The sequence below is a fragment of the Mustela erminea genome, chromosome 5 (genome assembly GCF_009829155.1).
Source record: "Mustela erminea isolate mMusErm1 chromosome 5, mMusErm1.Pri, whole genome shotgun sequence".
NCBI lineage: Eukaryota > Metazoa > Chordata > Mammalia > Carnivora > Mustelidae > Mustela > Mustela erminea.
This window is the reverse complement of record NC_045618.1, coordinates 111,769,292-111,791,403: the sequence shown is the minus strand read 5'-3', so window position 1 is coordinate 111,791,403 and position 22,112 is coordinate 111,769,292. Positions and strand designations below refer to the sequence as shown.

At 56.1% G+C, this 22,112-nt stretch overlaps 2 protein-coding genes across 15 annotated transcripts in view; one reads left to right on the top strand and one right to left on the bottom strand.

The window, feature by feature from the left end:
* Positions 1–8,243, top strand: part of SPTB (spectrin beta, erythrocytic) — a 123,806-nt gene extending 115,563 nt beyond the window's left edge. The window contains exons 33-36 of the mRNA XM_032344489.1: positions 2,047–2,294; positions 4,583–4,756; positions 5,025–5,067; positions 5,193–8,243. Coding sequence (XP_032200380.1) covers positions 2,047–2,294; positions 4,583–4,756; positions 5,025–5,067; positions 5,193–5,360 — 633 coding nt within the window. The 3' untranslated portion in view covers positions 5,361–8,243. The remainder of the gene's footprint in view (positions 1–2,046; positions 2,295–4,582; positions 4,757–5,024; positions 5,068–5,192) is intronic.
* Positions 8,244–9,752: 1,509 nt separating this feature from the next.
* PLEKHG3 (pleckstrin homology and RhoGEF domain containing G3) overlaps positions 9,753–22,112 on the bottom strand; it is a 69,485-nt gene continuing 57,125 nt past the window's right edge. For 3 of the 14 annotated variants that reach the window (XM_032344499.1, XM_032344498.1, XM_032344496.1), the window contains exons 8-19: positions 21,830–22,012; positions 21,373–21,465; positions 21,021–21,107; positions 20,742–20,775; positions 20,325–20,423; positions 17,272–17,361; positions 16,791–16,829; positions 16,340–16,365; positions 15,485–15,856; positions 14,916–15,029; positions 11,820–13,212; positions 9,753–11,113 (exon numbers count right to left, since the gene is read on the bottom strand). In XM_032344499.1, the coding sequence (XP_032200390.1) occupies positions 10,380–11,113; positions 11,820–13,212; positions 14,916–15,029; positions 15,485–15,856; positions 16,340–16,365; positions 16,791–16,829; positions 17,272–17,361; positions 20,325–20,423; positions 20,742–20,775; positions 21,021–21,107; positions 21,373–21,465; positions 21,830–22,012 (3,264 nt within the window). In that variant the 3' untranslated portion in view covers positions 9,753–10,379. The remainder of the gene's footprint in view (positions 11,114–11,819; positions 13,213–14,915; positions 15,030–15,484; positions 15,857–16,339; positions 16,366–16,790; positions 16,830–17,271; positions 17,362–20,324; positions 20,424–20,741; positions 20,776–21,020; positions 21,108–21,372; positions 21,466–21,829; positions 22,013–22,112) is intronic. The other 11 variants (XM_032344495.1, XM_032344497.1, XM_032344491.1 and 8 more) reach the window with 11 other exon arrangements.

Sequence of the window (22,112 nt, the reverse complement as noted above, 5' to 3'; positions counted from 1 at the left end):
ATGAAAGAGGCTTCACTTTCCGCATTAATAACCCACCCCCCACCAAGTTTTACACCCAGTCAGAGAGGCAGCGTGATGGAGTCCACAGAAGCCCGAACCCAGGCTCCCAGTCTCATCCCTGCCAATCCTGCCCTTCCCCCACTGCTAGAGGATGATCCGGACAGAGCTTTGGGTCCTCTAGATCCTTGTGGCCAGTGCTAGCTCACTGCAGACATTTGAAGCTACAAGTACTACGGATGAGTTAAGATTTGAGTGTCAGCCAGCCACAGCTCTCATGCGGCTCTAAGACAGGAAAAGATGAAAGACCTAAAGATGCAATTTTAAAAAACAAAAACAAAAACAAAACCCTTGCCTTCTTGAATTCTGGAGTGCATGCTCTCAATCACTTCTGATACTTACTAGCTGTGTGGCCTTGGGTAAGTCACTTAACCTCTCTGAGCATAGATTTCCTCATAGATTAAAGGTATTGGACTAGGTTAGTGGTCTTCAAACTTTTCAGTCCCATTATCCTTTCTTTAAAGAAGATCTTACTGGAACCCCAACTTAAAACTGTGTATTGGGCAGTCCTAATTTGATGGCATACAAACCTTTCTCCCAGCCGTGGTGTCAGACATCGGCATTAAGCCTCTCCTTCATTGCTTTAATACCATCTTGGGCAGTCCTCGGTCACTTTCAGCTGTTAAAGAGTCTACCCGGTGTGTCTGTGTTTAAAGCTGCAATCCACTATCCGATGTTGTGTCCACTTTCTCCCATCCTCCATTTCTCTATTTCAGGTTTGAGTCATGGTCTGAAGGACCCACATTGGGGAGCACAGGGTCTCTGCCCTTCTTTGGCTTCTCCAGGCTCCACCTTCAGTTGTGGGGCAAGCAGCAGGGAGTAGCAAAGGGAACTTGGTCTCCTGCCTGGGGCAGCCCTAGTACTCCTGGGCTGATGGCCTTGGTCCTTCAGCCATCCAGACGTGGCCAGCTCAACGATCTGCAAGAAAGACCCTTCCCACCTGGTGCTCTAAGGTCTCCAGCAGTCAGGCCTGGAGACAGGGCTCTGACGAGCTGGCTTGCGCAAGGCTCCCTTCATTGGTGCTCATTTGGCACACAGAAGACTCCCCCGTTTGTGCTCGACCTGGCGGCGGTGGGGGAGCCGGCAGCCCCTGCTGCTCCTATCTGTCCCGCCCTCTTCTGCCATAGGCACAAAGGCAGGCCACAAAGGCCTCTGCAGATGGGACCAGGTCCGCTCCCCTTCTTGTGGACATCTGCCTCCAGTGGAGGCCCCTCACTGGGCTGGGCAGGGGCCGGAACACCCCAGGGCAGGGAGGTAAAAGCCACAGTACTCCCCACCTTCCCTCCCCCCAGCCCAGCAGGGACTCCTTCTCGTGGGGATTCTCAACACCAGCTGCTCCTTAGAGAGTGTGAAAAGCTTACTCAGAACTACCACTGTGCTGCCCCCACTCTGGTGCCTGTTCTGTGAAAGCTCCTGAGGCCACAGTAGAAGGCAGCCAGGGTTGGGAGCCACTGCCCTACTCCAGCCAACCCCAGTCCACTGAGGGGGCAGGAGCAGTTACCCCTGAGCGGTGACCCGGGGGGACCTAGGTTCTCCCTTCATAAGGTGGCAGGGGAGACTTAGGGTCTGTCCCCTTGGCTTTGGGGACTTAGATACAAGCAAGTACCAGCAGAGTCCCCATTCAACATCATACTAGATGTTTCTCACATCTGTGTTAGCAGCACAACCCTTCATAGGAAATCTTGCCAGACGTTTAACTCAGCTGGAGGGGCCGGGGCAGCATTGGAAAGCTCCAGCATTGAAACCATCACCCGGGCCCCTCAGCTGACTCTAAGCAGCTCCATCAGTGTTGGTGGGGAGGAGTGGGGATGGAGCTAGAGGCATGGGAAGAGCCTATGGGAGCAGACCAGGGGGCCCCGCAGGTCAAGGGAAGGCCAGAAAAGGAGGAGGCTGGGGGATGGGGGGCTCAGCCTTCCCAGTCCTGCCAAGTAGCCACCCCTGGGTCTGAACCCCTAGCAAGGTGTGCTCCTCCCATATGCCCCTGAGCAGGGGGAAGAAGAGAGCCAGTGGCCTCAGGACCTACAGCCACCACTCCTTCCGGGGCCGCAGGAGAAATCCAGTGGGGATGAGAGGCCCGCCACCGAGCCTCTCTTTAAGGTCCTAGACACGCCTCTGAGTGAGGGTGATGAGCCTACAACGCTGCCAGCCCAGCGGGACCACGGGTACAGCGTGCAGATGGAGGGCTACCTGGGACGCAAGCATGACCTGGAGGGACCCAACAAGAAGGCATCCAACAGGTGTGTGCAGGAGGGGCCGCCTGGGGGGGAGGTGTGGGCGCCTCCCAGGGACCTCTCCCCTTACATGGGCATTTGTAGGGGAAAGGGGGCCTTCTGCCTCTGATCGGAGAGCTCCCTTTGGGTCAGCCCAGGAGCTACTTGGCATGATGGGGAAAGTCCTGAGTTCAAATCCTATGCCCTTGTACAAGTGACTCAGCCTTTGTTTCCCCATTTGTAAAATGAGGATGAGGAGGAGACCATACCTCCGGTACAGATCCCAGGCCCAGGCATAGCACAGAGTAGGTCCTCAGTGAACACTAGCCGTTATTCTTATCCCAAAGCTTGGTAAGAGGTAGGTAGGTCTTGGCAGTAACAACATATCCTTGACCAAGGCCCACTTTTTAACCAATCTGGGCCTGTTTCCCCAGCTGTAGAACAGGAGAGCAGAATGGAGCTGGCATACATGCCTTCCGGGGGTCCCTCCCAGTGCTGTCCTGCAGCAACTCTGTGACCCTGAGGAACTCATTCGAAGGCCACATCCTTTCCTGGCCCTGAGGCAGTTACGTCCTTGAGTTCAGTCGGTTCAGGGCTGCTGCTACCCAAGGTCCCGGCAGCGTTCCAGGGTTGTGGGGACACAGGGCAGCATCAGGAGGTTGAAGGCAAGTGGCAGCATACAGAGCCTGGGCTGGGAGCAGGGTGGACCATGCTAAAGCATGTCCCAAAAATGAATTTGGGGGCCCAAGCACCCTGAAGAAGTTTATTACTTATACAGAGCCCACTAGAAAAGGGGAAACTAGCATTTACTGAGCACCTACGATGTGCAAGGCATCGTTCGGACTGATACCATCTTCACAACCACCCTGTGATACCAACCAAGGTTTCTATTTCCCAGATGGAGAAACAGAATTTCAGAGAAGTCATTTGTCTGAGGCAGTATTTTACTCCAGGACCCAGCTCCTTCTCAGCAACTGCTTTACTTGGGAGTCCAAGCTCAAAGCAGGACTGCTGCAGGCAAGATCGGAGCTTTCCTGGAGGATCTTTGCATGTCAGAAACCTGGGCCCCATGAAAAGGCTCTATAGCCTGCCTGTCCAGCACAGGTCAAGTTCTCTCTTTGAACTTGCAGTCTTTCCTCCCTATGAGCCCAACAAGCTCTCCACTTTCCTGCCCTCCAAGGGGAGGAGGAAAAGCTGACCGTTGCCCTGTTCCCCAGCATTCATTCCTGTGAAGTGTGAATAGGTACTGAGTTTCCCATTAGTCGGTCAAGGAGCTCAGGTCTGCCTACCAGTAAGCTTATAAGCTTGTCACCAAACATCGGCTGAGTCTTGATTTGCACAAACATGTTTCTTTAAGAAGTGCTTGTATAGTATACCAGGCAGATCTCAATAAAATGAAAAATAACCAGAACAAAATGCTGCTCTGCTCCCTTCAGTTCTGTGGTGAGACTCACATATGCTCATGGGTGCAAAGGGCTTAGAAAGTTAAGGTTACAGTGCTGGTCCTAGACTCACTAATCCCACTCTTAGAAATGTACCTCAAGTGCTCGTTTCGGCAGCACATATACTAAAATTGGAAAGAAATGTACCTCAAGGTAAGACCCAAGTTATAGCAAAGATTTATGCATGAATGTTTATCACATTGCTGTTTAAACTGCACTGTTTAAATTTCCAGTAATTATAGGACCCGCCAATAAAGGGATTATATATAGAATGGGATACCCTATTATTTCCTAAAATTAATTCCTAAAATTGTTTTTAGGAAAGATTTGAAAGATATGTGAAAATATTCATGATATATTGTTGTTAATCATTTTTTTAGGTTTATTTTAGAGAGCAAGTGGGCATGAGTGGGGGGTGGGCAGAAGGAAAGGGAGAGAATCTCCAGCATACTCCCCCGGGCACGGAGCCCAGCACAGGGCTCCATCTCAGGACCCTAAGATCATGACATGAACCAAAACCAAGAGTTGGATGCTCAACCTACTGAGCTACCCAGGTGCCCTGATATAGTGTTAATCTTAAAAGCAGGCTATGAAACTGAATATACACTATAACCCATTTTCATTAAACATGTGAATAGAAGAAAATGTAAATCGAAAGACTAGAAGAAAATACATAAAATGTTGACAATAGCTAACTTTCAGTAGTGGAATTACAGATGATTTCCATTTCCTTTTCTAACTGTAAAATGTGTTAATATTTATTGGGGCAAAAATGGTATCATTTAAAAAAAAAAAAAAAAGGCAAAGCTGTAATAATTGCTTACGGGGTGTCGCACCCAGACGTGCGTGACCGGCCGGCCGGCATCTCCACAGGTCGTGGAACAACCTGTACTGCGTGCTCCGGAACAGCGAGCTGACCTTCTACAAGGACGCCAAGAACCTGGCGCTGGGGGTGCCCTACCACGGGGAGGAACCCCTGGCCCTGAGACACGCCATCTGTGAGATCGCGGCCAACTACAAGAAGAAGAAGCATGTCTTCAAGCTGCGGTGAGGCCCCTCCCGCCCAGGGCCCCTTCCATGGCAGCTCAGTTTGGCGGCAGCAGCTGGACAGCAGCCTGGGGGCAACCAGCTCCTCGTCTAAGTTGCCCCTCAGGAATTTTTCAAACCAAAGAGGCTTAGCTTAGAGTGCAGATGTTCACCTCTCTCAGCAGGTTGCTGTGCTGCCTGTGAGGGTTCTGGTCCTGGGGAGGCTCCGGATTCTGGCTCCTCTCCAGGCAGAGGTGGCCACCTAGCAGGAAACCCTCTTTTGTCCTAGGCTGAGCAATGGCAGTGAGTGGCTCTTCCACGGCAAGGACGAGGTAAGTGCACGGTGGCTCGCCCAGACCCCTGCTGCCCCTGCTGCCCAAGGAGCAGGGGTCCCTCTCCCACCAGCAGTCTTGGGGCATGCCCCTCCCTGGTGGCCCACAGCCCTCCCACCCTGCAGGAGGAGATGCTGTCCTGGCTGCAGGGTGTGAGCACCGCCATCAACGAGTCCCAGAGCATCCGCATCAAGGCACAGAGCTTGCCCCTGCCCTCCGTCACCGGCCCCGATGCCAGCCTTGGCAAGAAAGACAAGGAGAAGAGATTCAGCTTCTTCCCCAAAAAGAAGTAGCCTCTCTGGCGCCCCGCCGGCGGGACCGGGCCGTGTAGGGACTGGCGGGGCGCCCGCGGCCTCAGCCCGGGCCCAGTCCTCCCCTGCCCCTGCCTGCGCCTGCCTGTTCCAACCGCGACCACGGCCGGCGGCCAGGGGCCCGCTGCGCTGCGATGCCCGCCTCCACCGGCTCCTACCCGCCTCTGCTCCCGTGCAGCCCAGGCTCCCGCCCAGGGCCAGGAGCCCCTGGGGCGGGAAACGGTTTCCCAGGCGCCCGCGCTCCTCTCCCGCCTGCCCCCTCCTACCGACGGAGGGCCCTCTGGCCCTCAAGCCCCACAAAAACTGGAAAAGACAGAGGAGGTTCCTCAGATGCTGCCCACTCCCAAAGCAGGCCTTGCTTGGGGCTGCCTCCCATTTGGTCACGGCCAGGGAAATGGAAGAGAACAAGGGAAATGCCTGAGCTGCCCCTTCGGGGCATGAGAAAGGAGCTTCAGGTAGGCACCCAGGGCACTAGCTCTAGCCGAGGGGCTGCTGGGGACCCCAGAGACACAAGGGGCCTTTCCCACGGGGCTTCCTTGGAACTGGGACTCATACCTCAGGGGCCACCATATCCCTTCCACCTTCTTGCTCTCACCAAAAAAAAAAAAAAGTGGGGAGGGGCACTACCAAGGTTGGTGGGTCCTAAATGTAAGGGCCTCCCCTGCCTCCGGGGCCCTCTGATACCACCACAGGCGGTAGAAGGGAGCAAGAGTTCTCAAGCTGGTTCTCTTAGACCTTGACATTGCCCAAGGCTCTGCCTCTCCACTCTGGGATCCTCCCCAACTCCCAGGCAAACCAGCACTGTCCAACTCAGACCCAGGGTCCCTTAGGGACAGTACAGTTCCCCAGACTGAAGATGGATAGCCAGCATCTGCAGTGAAGCAGCCCAAAGCCAAAGGCTCAATGTCCTGGCTGTAGCTGGTACCATCTGAGGGTACTGGCTGAACAGACAGTGAAGTTCATGACCTATCACCCTGGGCGGCAAACGGAACCATAAGCTGGGTACTACCACCCATGTCACACCACCGCTGGGAAACTACGACAAATGCCGGGGGCTGGGCCATGAAGGTACAGCACCCCTTGCTCAGCTTCTCCTGAGGTCCTTATCAAGTCACATGGGTATAAAGGCCACCAAACATCTAACACCCCCTTCCCCAAGCCCAGCTGAAAGGAGCCCTGTGCACGATTTCCCTAGGGAGAGGCTCCCCCCACCCTGCCTTCCCCATGCTGTGAAGGTCCAACCTCTGGGGGAAAGAGGGCACTCGTTCCCAACGATCTACCCCACCACTCTGAAAGCAATACAGCTCCAACCCAGCATCTTCACTGGGTTTAGGTCCAAAAGAGGGGTCAAACTAGGGGCAGCAAGTGTTTCCCCCTGAAGAGACCCTAAGTCCCTGGGGCCTCAGCTGCTCCTCTATCACCTTCCCTATGAGGAGCCTCGGGCACACGGAGAGGATTCCTCTGGAAGGGGGGGTGAGGTTCCGGTTGCAACCACAGGGCTAGGCACCCAGAGTTATTAGGCCTTCCCAGGAGCCCTTCTTGCAGGCACAGCTTAGAGATCAGAACCACCCTGCCAAAGGGTAGCTAACTAACTTCAAACAAGAACAGCAGGAGGGAAGTTCTTCACGGGAGCCTGACATCCCCAGATCAGGGGGGGGTCTCACCTTTGTAGCCAGGGTCTTCCCTTGGCCTCTATGCATCTAACCCTACATCCCTCTTAGCATCTACAGGGAAGCTAGTATATACCACTCACCAGCCTCTTTCTCCCTCTGGGGAAACTGAGGCAGGAGGCCGTGCAGTGACTACACTCACCTGGCAAGGAAGGCCTCTGGAGCATCTGAGGGCATGTCGTGCTCTAAGGCAAACAGCACGTTCCTTACTGCAAAGCAGGTAGTGGCAACCATCTTCCTCAATTCTTTCCCTGGGCCAGTCTTTAGGGAGATAAGGTGCCCCCCCCTTCCTTCCATGCGTGCCAAAGTAGCAACTGAGGTGAGACATTTCCAGCAAGCAATCCCATAGCCCAAAGACTGAAAGGGCCCCAAAGGAAGAGGGAGGATCCCACCAGTCCCCCAGGACTCCCGGACTGGGCAATGGCAGCCAGCCACATGTGACCCACTGGCTCTTGCCAGCTCCCCAGGCACCCCTCCCCCATCACGCAGGCCCCGAGACACTCACCCAACAGCCCTGAAGCTACAGAAGGCCGGCCTGGGGAGATTGTGCCACAGGGGGTGAAGTTCCTGTGCCCCTGGCAAGGGATTTCCCCTCCTTCCATTTTCTACTTTGCAATCTTTTCGCAGTATTCCCAAACTAGGTTGACACGCTCCAGTCCACACCAGCATAACAGGCTTCCTCCCCAGGGCAGCTTAGAGGAAGCTCCTTCGGGGTTGGTCAGGTGGTCCTCCGTCCTTCTCTCCTTCCCCTTCATCCCCTGGCCCCTCATGGTTGCTTGAGGGTGGGGGGAGGGCAGTATGGAAGGTCGCCAGGCGTCCCCTCAGCCCCCACAAACTAGCACCCCTAACTGGAAGCTTGTGGAAGGCTCAGCGTCCCCACCACACCACTTCTCTTTCCTGCCTATTGGAGGGCAGCTAGGGTTCCCAAGGTTGGTCCTGGATCTCGCTCGCCACCCTTTAGTGGGAGCGGGCAAGGATCCAGAGGACCATACGGCCTGGTCCCTTGGACAAGCAAGCTCAGGGAGGACACAAGGGAGGAGGCAGCTCCACAAGACTGCAACCCTGTTGGGCAGACCACACAATCTGGTGCTGGCCCTGGGGCCAGCTGGGCCTTGTCCTCCACCTGCTCAAATGTGCTTCCACCAACCAGAGAAAACCCATTTACTAGTTTTTCTAATAAATCAATAATGCTCCATCTTTCTCTGTCACTTATTTGACTGGTTTTGTTTCCCTCTGAATTGGACCAAGGAATGGTGGTTGAGTGAGCAAGGGCAGGGAGGGACCACCATGGAGACAGAGGGAGAGCCAGTCTCTGGTTGGTCCCCGAAGCGTCTCGTGCCCAGGCCCAGCTGCTGTGCCTCACCAGAGACCCTGACAGAAGCTCACTCGTTCATACAGTCAACCACCTTGAGGGCCTGCAGCAAGCCCTTCCCCACAGAGCTCTTGGCCTTCGCTGGACATGGGAATTAGAGGTGCCATGCCCAAGATTCATCTGGGCGGGGGAGGGGGGAGGGGGGTGGTTCTTTTGGTCTAGGTGGATGAAACCGGCACCACTTTTCAAAAGGCTCCACGGACGACTCTCAGTGGAGCGAGTGAGAACCAGTGAGCTGGTTCTAGGCTCCCAATCATACCTAGATGGTTAAGGATCACCTGGGGAAAAGTATTCACTACAACTTCCCAGGCCCTACCCTCCGAAAAGTTTTGAGTCAGGGAGTTTGAGAAGCAGTGCATGATCCATTTTCTCCAAATCATAGATGAGGGAAAAAAAGCAAGAGTTCAGGTGACCTAACTAAGTAATGGCAGGGCTGGGACCAGAACCTGGGTGTCCTCTCACCTCAGTACTTTTCTGACTCCTGAGCATCAAACCCCAAGCCTGGTAGGAGGCAACTATCCCCAGCACCAGTAGCAATGGTCACAGAACATTCAGGACAGCAGGTAGCTCTGCCCCATCTGCTTCTGCCTAGGAGAGGCCTCCCCTGGCTTCCACTCTCTCCCTGACCTCTTCAGACTCTGCACAACCGCCTTCAGGTTGAATCTGTCCTGCAAGATCAGAAGCTCACGAAGCCCTGATCCAGCAGACCAGTGGAACACTTGCCTGAAACAGGGCCAAACAAGGCTGGTCCACCACAGAGAAAGGGCAGAAAACCCAATCAGAAATCGGCAGGCACTCCCAGTCCTTTTGAGAAAAGGCACTTTGAAAATAGGATGAAAACGGAGGCTCCATCCCCAGAAAAAATGCATTTGCTCTCCTGATGTGACGTTGCAAGCCACCGCAAGACAGGTCTAGGCTCCAAATTTAGAATCCTTGTCTCCTATGAGGTCTCCTGGGAACTAGAGAGGGAGAGAAAAGGCACCAGACATTGGAAATTTCTGCCCATTAGAAAAATGTTCATTTCCTCACCTTTTTTAGGCCAACATTGGTCCCTGAGGAAAAGAGCTTAAGGCTAGCACGATGCTATTTCCCCACCCCGCAGGACACCAGGCCAGGGCAGGCAGAGATCAGGTTCCTTCCCGCACACCCTGCTGCCCCAGCCTCCCCTCTAAGCACCCTGCTGCCTTATGCGTCGCAAGCACGACTGATGCAGGAGAGAATGTGGCAGCAGCCACCACACAGCCCGCCTCCCTGAGGGATCCGTGGCCTCAGTCAGCAACCCCACCCCACCCCTTCACCCCCCACCGAGGCCCAGTGAGGAGCACACACAAGTTGGTTGGTGAGCAGCGTTATTGCACCGTTGGCAAATAATGAAATGTATGTACATGAGCGACAACCACAGGGTCAGCAAGACAACCTACAAAAGTACCTGAACGGAGTCCATTACATTATTCACAGGAAAGGAATCAACAACCGGAGAACACACACTCACAGACATGTGCGCAACTGCACCACAGAATGGGAAACAATAAATTATGGGTCTTGTTCCTGCCTGGATCCTAAGAAAGGCACAACTAAAGAGCAAAGCCTCCCCAGGCCACTTCCACAGTTCCCTGGGTAGGCTCCTCAGCCTGGCAGTGGTCAGCCCGACACTGGAGGCCGGAGCACAGCTTATTCCCCCAGGAAGAGGAGAGCTTAAATATTTGGCTTCTTACTAGACAAGAACTATATACAAGGGAAGTGGCCACACTGGCCTGGGTGGGTAGCAGGGCTCAGCTGGCCCTGTGAAAGTCACCACGAGCCCCGGGGAGTACCGGGCCATTCCCAGCAGGTGAAGGCACTGGTTGAGCACATCAGCTCATTCTTTCAGGGGCTTATGTGAGCCCAGGAGCCCAGGCTTGTGGGCAAGCCCAGCAAGGTTCCTCCGCGTCCCTCCGCTGCACAGCTCCTCCCTCGGAGTCAACCTACGGAGTTCAAGGCCTGGAATTTCTTCCGCAGGTTTCTCACTCTGCCCTGCTGGCCTGGGTCTGCTGGGTCCCTGGGACCCTCTTCCTTTTGCCAATACTCTGGACTCCTGGAAATTCCAGACTCCTGGAAATCCAGGCCCTGTCCCACTGTGGCTACTGGTGTGTGAGGTCCCTGCCCACTGCCCTCCTCCAGGCCCCCAACGGGGCAGGGCAGGGGCGCCTTCTCCATGACAATCACCCGCCGGTTGTTCTCCAGGGTGAGGTCCGCCGTGACATACAGGGTCTCCTCTCCAACCGGCCTGCTTTGGGGCAACCTCCCAGGAGGCTCAAGCTGGGCGGCCTCTGGGCCCCCCTGGCCCCTCCTGGCACCCACGCTGCAGCAGCGGCCCACCCTGCCCGCCAGAGGGGGCTCCACCATGTTCTCAGGCGCTGAGCGGCTGCGGTTGACAGGCGGGCCGCGGGGCCGGCTACCCTCGGCCTGGAATGCCTCGTCGTGGGAGGCATACTTGGAGCAGAGCTCTCGGACATCAGGCCAGGTGAAGGTCTCAGTGTCAAAGGGGCTGAGGGGGCTTCGAGAGGAAGGCCGGGCCCCAGGCGAGGTGGTCCTCGGGCTGGCAGTAGTGGGGCTGAAGGAGAAATGCCGAGGAGAGCCAGGCTTGGGCGGGCTGTGCTCCCGGGCCACCATCTGCTCATCGCTGAGGAGGGACAGCACCGGCTTTCTCTTACCTATGAAGAGAGAGTAAATGGACTGAGTGACCGGGCGGGGCGGGAGAGGGCAAGCGACGACTCCGCACTGCCTCCTGCTCGTGCTCCAGGCAAGGCTGCTTCCTGGGGTTTGGGTTATGAGGGGAGAGAAATCATTCATCATCCGCAGTCCCTTTATCTAAGGGCAATGGGTGGGGGGGCGCCTGGGGGGCTCCACGGTTAAGCGTCTGCCTTTGGCTCAGGTCAAGATCCCAGGGTCCTGGGATGGAGTCCTGCATTGGGCTCCCTGCTCAGTAGGGAGCCTGCTTCTCCCACTGCCTCTGCCCCACTTGTACTCTGTCAGATAATCAAATCTTAAAAAAAGAAAAAGGCAGGGGGTGGGCAATGGGAAGAATGAAGAAAAGCTAGAACAGAGTCAGGAGTCAAAGGAAAAGACAAGAACCTTTACTATCCCGGAAGAGAAGGCCTGTGGCCATGTTTCCTCCCAAGGTCCCTGCTCCACAAGTAGGGCTCGGAGAGGGCCATGAGGAGGCTCAACCAGGGCCACACACTGGGCCTTGGGTGTTGAACTAACCGCCCGGGGTCGCACAACTTGTGTGTGGAGACCAGCCCCCTCTTTGGTCATGGTTCTATGGGGCCACCTTCCCCCAGGAGCCAACCTACTCCTAAAAGGCTCTTCCACCCCAGACTTGCAGGAAGGACCCACTCCCCACCCACGTGGTTGTACCTCTGCTGCCTGAGGGTGCTCCGGCCTCCTCCTGCAGGCAAGGAATGGTGGGAGCTGCCTTTCCCCACTGGAGAGGAGGCCTGGCTGTCACAGACTTGCTCTTGATACGGAGGCTGTACTGGCGGGCCAGCTGGTAGACCTTGTTCTTGACTCGCTCGCTCATGGGGCCATCCATCACGTGGGAGAGCTGTACGATGCGGGGGTGCAGCGGAGTCACCAGCTCCCCCTGGACGCTGCTGCTCAGCTCCTTCACCAGCTCCTTCAGCTCCCGGGCCAGGTGGGCTGGGCTGGGCTGCTCCGTGGGGGAGGCGCTCTCAGGGGAGGCGGTGGCCGACTCCTCAGTGATGGCCCCCAGCTCGTGCTCCTCCAGGATAAAGAGGGGCTCGTGCAGGTCAAAACCATTGGCCTGGCCTTGGCCAGGCCCCTGCAGAGAGCTCTCCCTGGAAGACTCCATTCCCTCCCAGATCTTTACGATTTCCGAAGACGGCCGGAACTCAGCATCTGAGATAGGAGCTGACTCCCCAGCACTAGCCTGGCCGGCTCCTGGGAGGTCGCACAGAGCCCATGAAGGCGGCTGGGAGCCCATCTGCCTCTTATGCCCCGGCAGAGCCATGGGCTCTGGGTCTGGCCTGGGAAGGTTGTTGAATCTGGAAACAGAGTTTCTCACCAGCCCCTTGGGGATGTAGGAGAGGCTCTCCCGGCGCCGGACGCTAAAGCCTGCATCACGGTGCTCTGCACTTTCATAGTAGCTCTTGATTTTGTCCAGCAACAGCCGGTCTCGGGTGGAGAGGGTCGACGCCTTCCTCTTGCAGGAAGGCCTGTCGGGCTCTGCTGGGCAGCCTGGGCTCGGGGGCTCCAACCCATTGACCGAAGGGCCACTGTCCGTGGCCACTCCCACAGTGCTGTCCACCTCAGGGGGCGGCTGCGAGCTGAGGGCATCCGTGGTGCTGCCGTGCCGGGCCAGGCCCTTGTCGCTGCCCTCGAGGCTGAGCACACTGCTGCTGCGGCTCGCCAGCCTTGGGCTCCCGAAGCCGGTGGCCTTGCCGTCCTCCAATGCCAGGCTGCTCCGCCGAGAGAAGCTGCTGGCAAAGCGCTCGGCAATGACGCTGGCCTGGTCCAGCACAGAGGGCGGCAGGAGGCTCTCGGTGTCCGGTGTGGGCCCCATGTCCTCCTCCTCCTCACTGCTCAGAGCCTTAAGGTCCTCAGTGCTCTCGGCCACCACGAAGCCCACCATGTCACCCGGGGGGTCCAGCCCCAGCAGCTCCTGGTGGGCACCAAGCTGTGTTTCCAGGACTTCTGGAGACTCCGTGTCTGAGGGCACCTCCTCAATGCTGGGAACTTCCATGGCGACAAATACTTCCTGCTCCAGCTCAGGCTCAGGGTCTGGTTCAACCTGGGACAACAGAGCTCCTATGAGTCAAAACCCTCCCTCATGAGACCCAGAGAAAGGGACAGCATGACCTGCTCAACGCCCAGTGAGAGGGCATGCAGTTTAGGACCAAAGGCAATGAGAATGAACACAACTCGAGAGTGGGAGAGACACGGCCTTAGGGAGAGGAACGTGCGGAGGTCCCTCAGCCATCATTCAGCTACCGGCCTTGGGTTGTTTAAAAAAAAAAAAAAAAGGCAAGGAAAATTCTGGGAACACAGATGGGGTAGAGTGGTGGCACCTCTCAGGGACAGCCTGCCTGGGAGCTATAGGGACAAAGTGGCAGCCCACGGCACAGGGTATGCCTGCTGGAGAGGCAGCTTCCTAAATCCCTAGAGGCACACAGAGGCTGTTCTGGGTTCAGACCCAGAGGGACCAGGACGTCCTGTGTGGATGAGGGTCCAGAGGGCAACAGGACCACACACTAGAGTCCTGTCAGAGTGGGTGAAGACAGGGACTTGGCTCCTCCCAGCCAGCCTCTGGCCCCAGCCACAAAGCGGCCAATGCCCAGCAGACAGGGAAGGAAGGAAGGAAGAAGCACATGCAAGAACCTCCTCCTGACCGCCTTGAAGAATCTGCACTGTGAAACCAGCCAGTACAGGCGGCTTCCCAGAGGGGCCTTGAGGAAGAAGGGCAGACACTCCACATTCAGAGGAACCAGACCCAATCCCAACTGTTCTAGTCCAGAGTCTGCAAAGCAGGACCCATGAGCAAGGCCTGCACTTCCCAACACAGCAGCTGCTGGCCACAAATGGCTTCTGAGCATCTGAAATGTGGCTAGTCCAAACTGAGAACAGCTGTAAGGGTAAAACACACACCAGACCACAAAAACACCATACACAATATAAAATGTCCTTAATAGCTTCTTCCATTGCTTACATGTTGAAATTATAGTTAACATTTAATAATTAAATAATCTGTTAACATGGCCACTAGAAAACTTAGTTATACGTGCTACTTGCTTCCTATTATCATAGGACACCACCACCCCAGACTCCAATCCAATGTCAGGTTCCTCAGACCTGCCGGGGTTGGTAGGCCTGTCTGCGGTCAAGGCCTCCTACCCTTTTTCTTGTAACTTTGAGAAAACAAAGGTATGGGTTCCATCCACACACAGCATGTGGCAGGAAGTAAAATGTGGGCTTCTAAATCACAGACTGCTTTGAGCTCAGCTCTGCCCCTCAGAAGCTGCCCAACACCAGGCACGTCACTCAACTTCTCTGAGCCTCTTTCTACCTGAGCTGTTGAGGGGAACAGAAGAAATAAAACATCGGACATGGAGGACGTGGCCAGTAGATGTCAGTACCCAGAGTCGGGGGGCTCGGGCGTGAGTCCACTGTCTGTCCAGCTGGCAGAAGCAGGGTCATACGCCCTATACAAGGAGACCTGGGTGAAGGGACCTAAGATCTTATTACTTCTGCTAACAGGGCCCTTGACAAACGACTGCATCTTGTCAAAAAGGGTCTTCTTTTTCTAATTCACAGGAAGGCCACCTGCTCACCTCACCACAGGCCCAGAGGCCAGACCGGCTTCCTAAAGGGGCCGAGACTGTGGGGGGATCCCTGTTCCCATGGGCCCAAAAAGCGAGTCTGGGGCCAGCAAGCCCCACCCACAGACCTGCGCTCTGGGCTCTCCTGCACGGGCCCTCCTGCCCGCCGGCCGCTCACCTCTGGCCGGGGAGAAGTGGACTCGAAGCTCACGCACTTCTCAGCACTTGTTGGAGACCGGCCGCTGGATCTTCTACAGCTCTGGGGGCCTTCGGACTCCCTGCGCCCCTTCTCCTGAAGCAAAGAGAGGGCCATTGTCAGCTCCTGGGACAACCGGGAGCTCAACCCTTCTGCAGCCCCACAAGAGCAAACCTTCTGAGCCCCAGGGGGTCTGGGCCATACTGAGAGCCAGCCTGAGACCTGAGCCTGAACCGCCAGGTCTGGGGGATCCAGAACTCCCCACCGGGTGTGCAGCCTCCAAAAAGCCCAACCCGCTGGCTTCTCCCCTTCTCCGCCGCCCCCACCCCGTTAGTCATGCTCACTGGGCAGGACACTAGCTCACGCCCAGAACCAGAATAGCACATGCCAAGGGCTCACCAGGGCGTGACAGCGGGCGAGGGGTTAGGTGCTAATGGCAGGAGTGAGGGAACAGGACAGAGGGGTGGGAGGGCAGGGGAGAGAACTCCCGCATGGGCATGCACTGGCCAGGGAACATGCAAGGAGGAGGGGAGATCAAAGAGACACCTCACCATAGCGCCCCGGGAGAAAAGTAAAGCGTTGGCCCGATAGTGCCAGCAGTGGAGGGCGGCCAGCAGCGAGCTGGCAAAGTCGGCTACCTGCTCCGCCACTGCCAGACTCTCCTCCTCCTCCTCCTCCTCCGAGCCTGGGGGCTCCAGCCTGGCCCCCTTCTCGCTGCCTTCATGCCCTGCCAGGTCCTCCAGAGACACCTGAAAGGCCCGCTCCTCCTCCTCCTCCTCCTCCTCCTCCTCCTCCACCACCACCTCCTCTTCCTCCTCCTCCTCCTCCTCCTGCTCCCGGGCAGCCCCTTCAGCCTCCGGCTGCACACCCTGAGCACGAGGAGGCCGCCCAAAGTCCAGGAGAGCACCGGCACTGCCTGCATGCTGTTCAGAGCAGAAGACCCCCCTCGTGACTGGCCTCCATGCAAGCCCCCTCCTCCTGCCAGCGGCTGGGGGTGTGGAGGCTTTACATGGGGAAAGCCACACCTAAACACCCAACCCCTGGTCTCCACCAGAGCAGAGGGAGGACAGGGGTGGGAGTCCTCAAGGTGGGACTCTGGGACCTGGGAAAGCTGGGTCAGACACTTCCAAGACCCAGAGAGGCCTGCCTACCCAGAGAAAGAAAATGTGGAAGATCCAGGGTGGGCCAACACCAGGGTCCCATTCCAGGTAAAGGGTACAGAAGGATCCCAGGGCAAGGGCCATGGCTTATTCATCTCTGGGACTCTTGTGACAGAGTCCAGCACACAGTAGTGGCCTGACAGGTATCTATCCACTGCACGAAGATGAAGCTGAAGGGGCCAGGGCGCTGACCTGGCAGTCCCACCCCCCTCTGGCAGGCCAGTTCTCTTCACCCATGGGCCTTACCTTCATTCCTGCTGCTCTGGCTGCACCTGCCACGGCCAGGTCCCAGCACACAGGCAAGGGGGCAGGGAGAAGAGATCGGTAAGCAGGAGAAAGAGCCTCTTTAGAGAGACAAGGAGCCCGCCAAGGAAGGCTACCCTGGGGATCCTATACCCAGAACCCACACCTGGTCTCCTGGGCTTTCAAAGGAATGACTGCCAGAGCAAAGGCCCTGGGGGAAAAGCAGCACAGGTCTGTGTCCATCAAGGACTGTCACCCAAGGACAGGGTACTAGAAGTATGCAGGAAGGCAAGCTCAGCCCCTTCATCAGATAGCAAGGGGTGAGGCCCACCTCAGGGAGAAAGAGAAGCAGGGACCCTTCCAAACTGTCCTCAATACCCAGAAGGTTACCTGTGTCACCTCCCTGCCCCGACCCTAGAGCCTGGCAGGAATGGCTGGCCACGCACACACTCACCTTTCTCACTGAGTTGCCTGAGCAGGTGTCTGGTTGGCTCTGAGAAGGAAAGTGAACGGACAGTCAGTGCAGGCCTGGAAACAACTGTGTCTGGCCCTGGTCCCATGCTCACAACCGCACCGCCACCAGCAGCTCAAAGTCCACTCCAGCCTGGGCACCCCCTCCCTCCTACCTACCCCCACAGGGAGGCAGGGCCCGGGCCACATCCATCCAGCACCAGAGACCTGCTCCATGACTGCCGCCCCCCACCCCCACGCAGGAACAGCCCTGCCCACAATCCCTGCATTAGTGCATCTCACCCACGGCCCCAGCTTCTAGAGCTGCAGTCCCAAGCTGCCTCCTTCAGACCGACTCGCCACATCCTTGGAGATCTGAGCTCTACCTCAAGCCCCACCTTCCCTGCAACAAGCTCATGAGCACAACAGCTACACCCAAGGCCAAGCCCCCTTGCAGCAGCCTGGCTAGAAAGCAGAGGTCGCACCCGACTTCCTACGGCCATTAAGGCCTGGCTCGACGAAGCCTCGCTGCCTGCTGGGGAGTGTGGCCCGGAGGAACGAGGGCTGACCAGGCTCTGGGAACAAAATACAAAACACACCCATTAGGCTGATGGTGTCACCAATTTGTATCCCAGACTTTTTGGAAACAGACCTGAGAGAGGTCGGTAGGAGAGGACATGTGTCCAGGGACCTCTCCACAGAGCCGTGACCTTACCCCACAAGGTTCTTGCCCAGCTGGTGTTAACTGGGAAGCCCACGGTACACTCGGAGACCAAGGAAAATCTTACAGGGGAGCGCATTGCACAAGTTTCTTCTACTGAAACGCGTGTATCCACGCACACCATCTGCACAACCTAAGTACGCTGCAAATCCGAGAGCTTTTAAAGTGAGAAACACAAAATGCCCTACTCGTCCATCTTAAAACCTGTAATCAAGACTACATAACAAGTGACAAGTAGCTAGGGCACCTGGGTGGTTCAATCATTAAGCATCTGTCTGCCTTTGGCTCAGGTCATCCTAGCATCCTGGGATCGAACCCCGCATCAGGTTCCCTGCTCCGCGGGAAGACTGCTTCCTGCTCCGCGGGAAGACTCCCTCTCCTGCTTCCCCTGCTTGTACTTCCTCTCTCACTGTCTCTCCCTCTGTCAAATAAATAAAATCCTTAAAAAAAAAAGTGACAAGCAGTGACAGCAGCACCTTAATTATCTAAAGCATACCACTCTCAGCTCTCTGGGAAGAGGAGGCCCAGAGGCAGAGCAGGGGACTCCAAGCTGTCACTGCAGGGCTTACAAGGGGCCCCGTTTCCCTCTCAGCAACTTGCTGGCCTTTTTTTTTTTTTTTTTTAACTTTCTTTTTAAAAATAATCACGATGGGGGGCACCTGGGTGGCTCAGTGGGCTAAAGCCTCTGCCTTCAGCTCAGGTTATGATCCCAGGACTGGGATCGAGCCTCTCTGCTCAGCAGGGAGCCTGCTTCCTCCTCTCTCTCTCTGCCTGCCTCTCTGCCTACTTGTGATCACTCTGTCAAATAAATAAATAAAATCTTTAAAAAAAATAAAATAAAAAAATAATCACGGGGCACCTGGGTGGCTCAGTGGGTTGAAGCCTCTGCCTTCGGCTCAGGTCATGGTCTCAGGATCCTGGGATCGAGCCCCTCGTCAGGCTCTCTACTCAGCAGGGAGCCTGCTTCCTCCTCTCTCTGTGCCCTCCTCTCTACTTGTGATCGCTGTCTATGAAATAAATAAATAAATAAATATAAATAATCTCTAAACCCAACACGGTGTTTGAACTCATGACCCCAAGATCAAGAGTTGCATGTTCCTCTGACTGAGCCAGTGAGGCACCCCTTGCTGGCCGGTCCTTACCCACACTTCTCACAAGTTCAATCGACTGCTTTCAAACAAGCAGGGAGAAGAGCCACTCCAGGCAAGGACACTGTGACAGACAAGAACCAACGCTGCCAGGTAAGGGGGGATAGCTTCTGGGTAAGAAAATAGCTTCCGGGTAAGAGGGGACAGCTTCCAGGTAAGTGGGGGGGACACCTGCTGGGTAAGGGGGATACCACACCTCGAGTGCGCGGCCACCATGGCGACCCCCTGCCCCAAACAGCGCACATGCCCCACGGATGCTGTCACACTGGTGCCAGAAAAGGAAAAGTTCCACAGTGGTTGGCATCCTCTACCTTAAGAAGCTGCAGAGGATGAAGCATGCTTTAGAGAGACGTTTGTTTCACAATGGTTAAGACTAAAGTACGAAAACAAGCAGGCAGAACCCGACTCAATCACAGGCTAAAATCTCAGTTCAGCAGAGACTGAGCTCTGAAACAACTCACTGCCTGCGCGCCATGACAGCCACGGTGTGGACGCTGATGTCATGACAGGCGGCACCGCAGTTCCTACCACCACCAGCAGCTCCTCCATGTGCCAGAAGCTTCCAATGCAAAGCCACATGACAAGGTAGAGGGGAATGCTAGAAAGACAGGAAGAGCATCTCAGAAGAAAGGAAAATGAAGAGGGCCAGAAACCTATAAAGTAACACCCCCAATCAGGGGCTTTTCACACACGGTGTCATAAAACGTTTGTGACCGTCACAAATCTGCCTGGGGTTCAAGATCCACTGGGGGTAATACCAAACAAAACAAAAATTACAAAAGCTTTCCAGAGACCACTTGGCTCTATCTTCCAGAATATGACACAATCCCCAGAGTTGCTCAGGGGACTCATGGGTCACAGCCAAAGCCCAATGCACCCTGGAGATCCACACCAGGACAGTGCACCAGTCATTCTCGGATCTTCTCTCCAGGAGCCTCTGAGACACTTCTCATTCCAACTCTCACCTCATCTGTGTTCACCAGGTGCCCAGCGGAAGCTAAATCTGTCCTGGGCCTTAGACTGAAGAGCAGAGTACAAACAGACACAGAAAACACACAGCCTTATCACCCCCAGAGCTAAGAATAAAAGCAAGGTTTTCTCCTCTTCAACAGACAATTCATTCCAATAAATCCAAGTACACAGTAGCAAGCCCAGTCATGGAAGAAAACCCAGCAGAGGAAAATGGAACTTTTCCCTGAGACCCAAAGTAAATATTTCCTGTCTGGATTTGGTGCCACTTGACGTCTAACTCATTTTTCCCCACGTCCTGCATTTGCTCTGCTCCAGAACTGGGCTGGGGATCCCCATGACATCTGAGCGTCGCTCCTGGCTGAGTCCCAGGATCCTGAGTGACAAAGGAGCAAAGTTTTGGTCCCAGGAAAGCTAAGAAAGAGCACGGAGGCCTGAGTGAACAAGCATTCCCAGGGCCCTGGAAAAGGTGGGCTGCCCAGCCCTGGTGGGCAAGAAGGACCTGGAAAAAAGTGCCTGCTGGAGGGTAGCACAAGCACGGGGACAGGACGTGTCACGTGGGCCGGGCGATCCTCCCTCCTGCCCTTTCCCAGGATGTCCATGGAGGAGAGCGCCAGCCCCAAATGCTGCTGCAGACAGTCCCCCTCCTGGTCAAGAGTCCTGTGAGGAAGCCACTCTGCCCACAGCGCCCTTCCCTTACCAGACTGTCGGCGCCCCTGTCGCGCGTGGGTGGACACCTCGTCCTGGGAAGACCAGGCCTTCTTCAGGCGCTCTGGGCTGCAGCGGTACCGACTGGGATCTGCACACAAGACGGACAATCAGCCTGGGCTTGGACTCTGACCACACCTGACCACACCTTTGCTGCCTGCCCCAGCTCCAGGGGCCAGAAGATCCAGAGCTCCCTCCTCTTCCATCTGCCATTCAGAAATGGTAGGCAGTGGGAGTCCCACCGGCCAGCCAAGACTACGCCCCTGGTCTTACAGTAGACCCCTAGCCCTTGACAGAAAGAGCTTCCCCATTCTCCCTGCTCCCTGGAACAGAAGTCTCAGGCAGAGCTTCCCATGGATCTAGAGATATGCCCAAGTAGGGAGAAAGCAGGCAGAAAGGGTACACTTACAGTAGGAATCCATTTCCAAGATGGCTTCCTTGGCCTAGAAGGAAAGGAAACACACCCAGTTACTACGTTCTACATTCATGCCTCTCTTGGCCCACCGACTTGCTCTTGCTGCACTGGGACACCCCCCAGGGCTGTGCCGAAGCCCACGGTGCCCCCTGCACTGACCCCCGGAGTCCAGTGAAGCCAACATCCTCCAGGGATGAGGCACTAGTGGAACCCTGGAGCTGGCTGGCTCTCCCTGCACCCCATCAAGGGGTAGGTGAGGCACCGGGAACTCACCTTCTGCGGGATGGTGGTGTGGTGGTTCTCCAGGATGAGCCTCTTGATGTGGTGAGTCCAGCTCCGTTTCTCCTCTGCTGTTTTGGCCTGAAAAGACCCAAGGGAGAGGGAGCCAGGGTTACGACCACAAGCCCGAAGCCATCTGCCATGGGCCAGGCTTCCGTCGGGGGTGCCGAGGCAGAAAGACGGCCTGTGCTGGGACCTTGAGGTTACCTGGACTCTTCCACAAAAACCCAAGAGATGCCCAAAGGGATCCCCACCTTACAGAGGGAGACCAGGAGTCCCCACACATCTACGCGAGCCGCGGTGGCAGGTGTGTCCCCAGCCCGAGCCCCCCTGGCCCGGCCCTCACCTGGATGTTGTATTGCTGCTTGCTGTGCTTGTAGTGGGTGACAGTGAAGCACAGGGAGTCTCTGGTGCTTTCGATCAGCATCAGGGAGGAGCACTGGGGCAGAGGGAGAGCACAGTCAAGCACAGGAAGTGGCGGGGGCTGACCTGGGGTCCCAGCCCCTTGAGACCACCCAGGCAGGTAGGGAGAGTAATCTCAGAAGGACTAGGCTGCATCCACCCAACCCAGGGCCCAGGCGGGGGTCAAGAAACAGAGCCTGCGGGCGTCTGACAAAGACTCGGACATTAAAGCCCAAGACTCTTGATCCCAGGGGTGTGTCTGAACCTCATATTGGGAGGAGAGATTACTTAAAAATAAAATCTTTTTTTTAAAAAAAGGAAAGAATGGAGCCTAGCCCACTACAAGGGGGGTAAAGGGTAAGAGGGCCAAGGGACAGAGGCCGTGAGAGCAGCCTGGTTACCGGGATATGACCCTTGTAGACAAAGTGATCGCCGCGCTTCTTGGTGATGAGCAGCGCTTTGTCGAAGAGGAAGAAGGTCCTCTCGTTGCGCACGCGGTGCACGCGGAACGTGCCCTCCAGGACGAGCTCCCCGTAGATGGTCAGGTCTGGCCCCTTCCAGTTGATGAGCAGTGACTGGATCTCCTACAGCAGAGAAGCCCCGACCCCCAGAGTCAGGCTGCTCATGACCCTCCGGGGGCAACACGGAGCCCCAGAAACTCCTACAGACACAGCCACTGGGCAC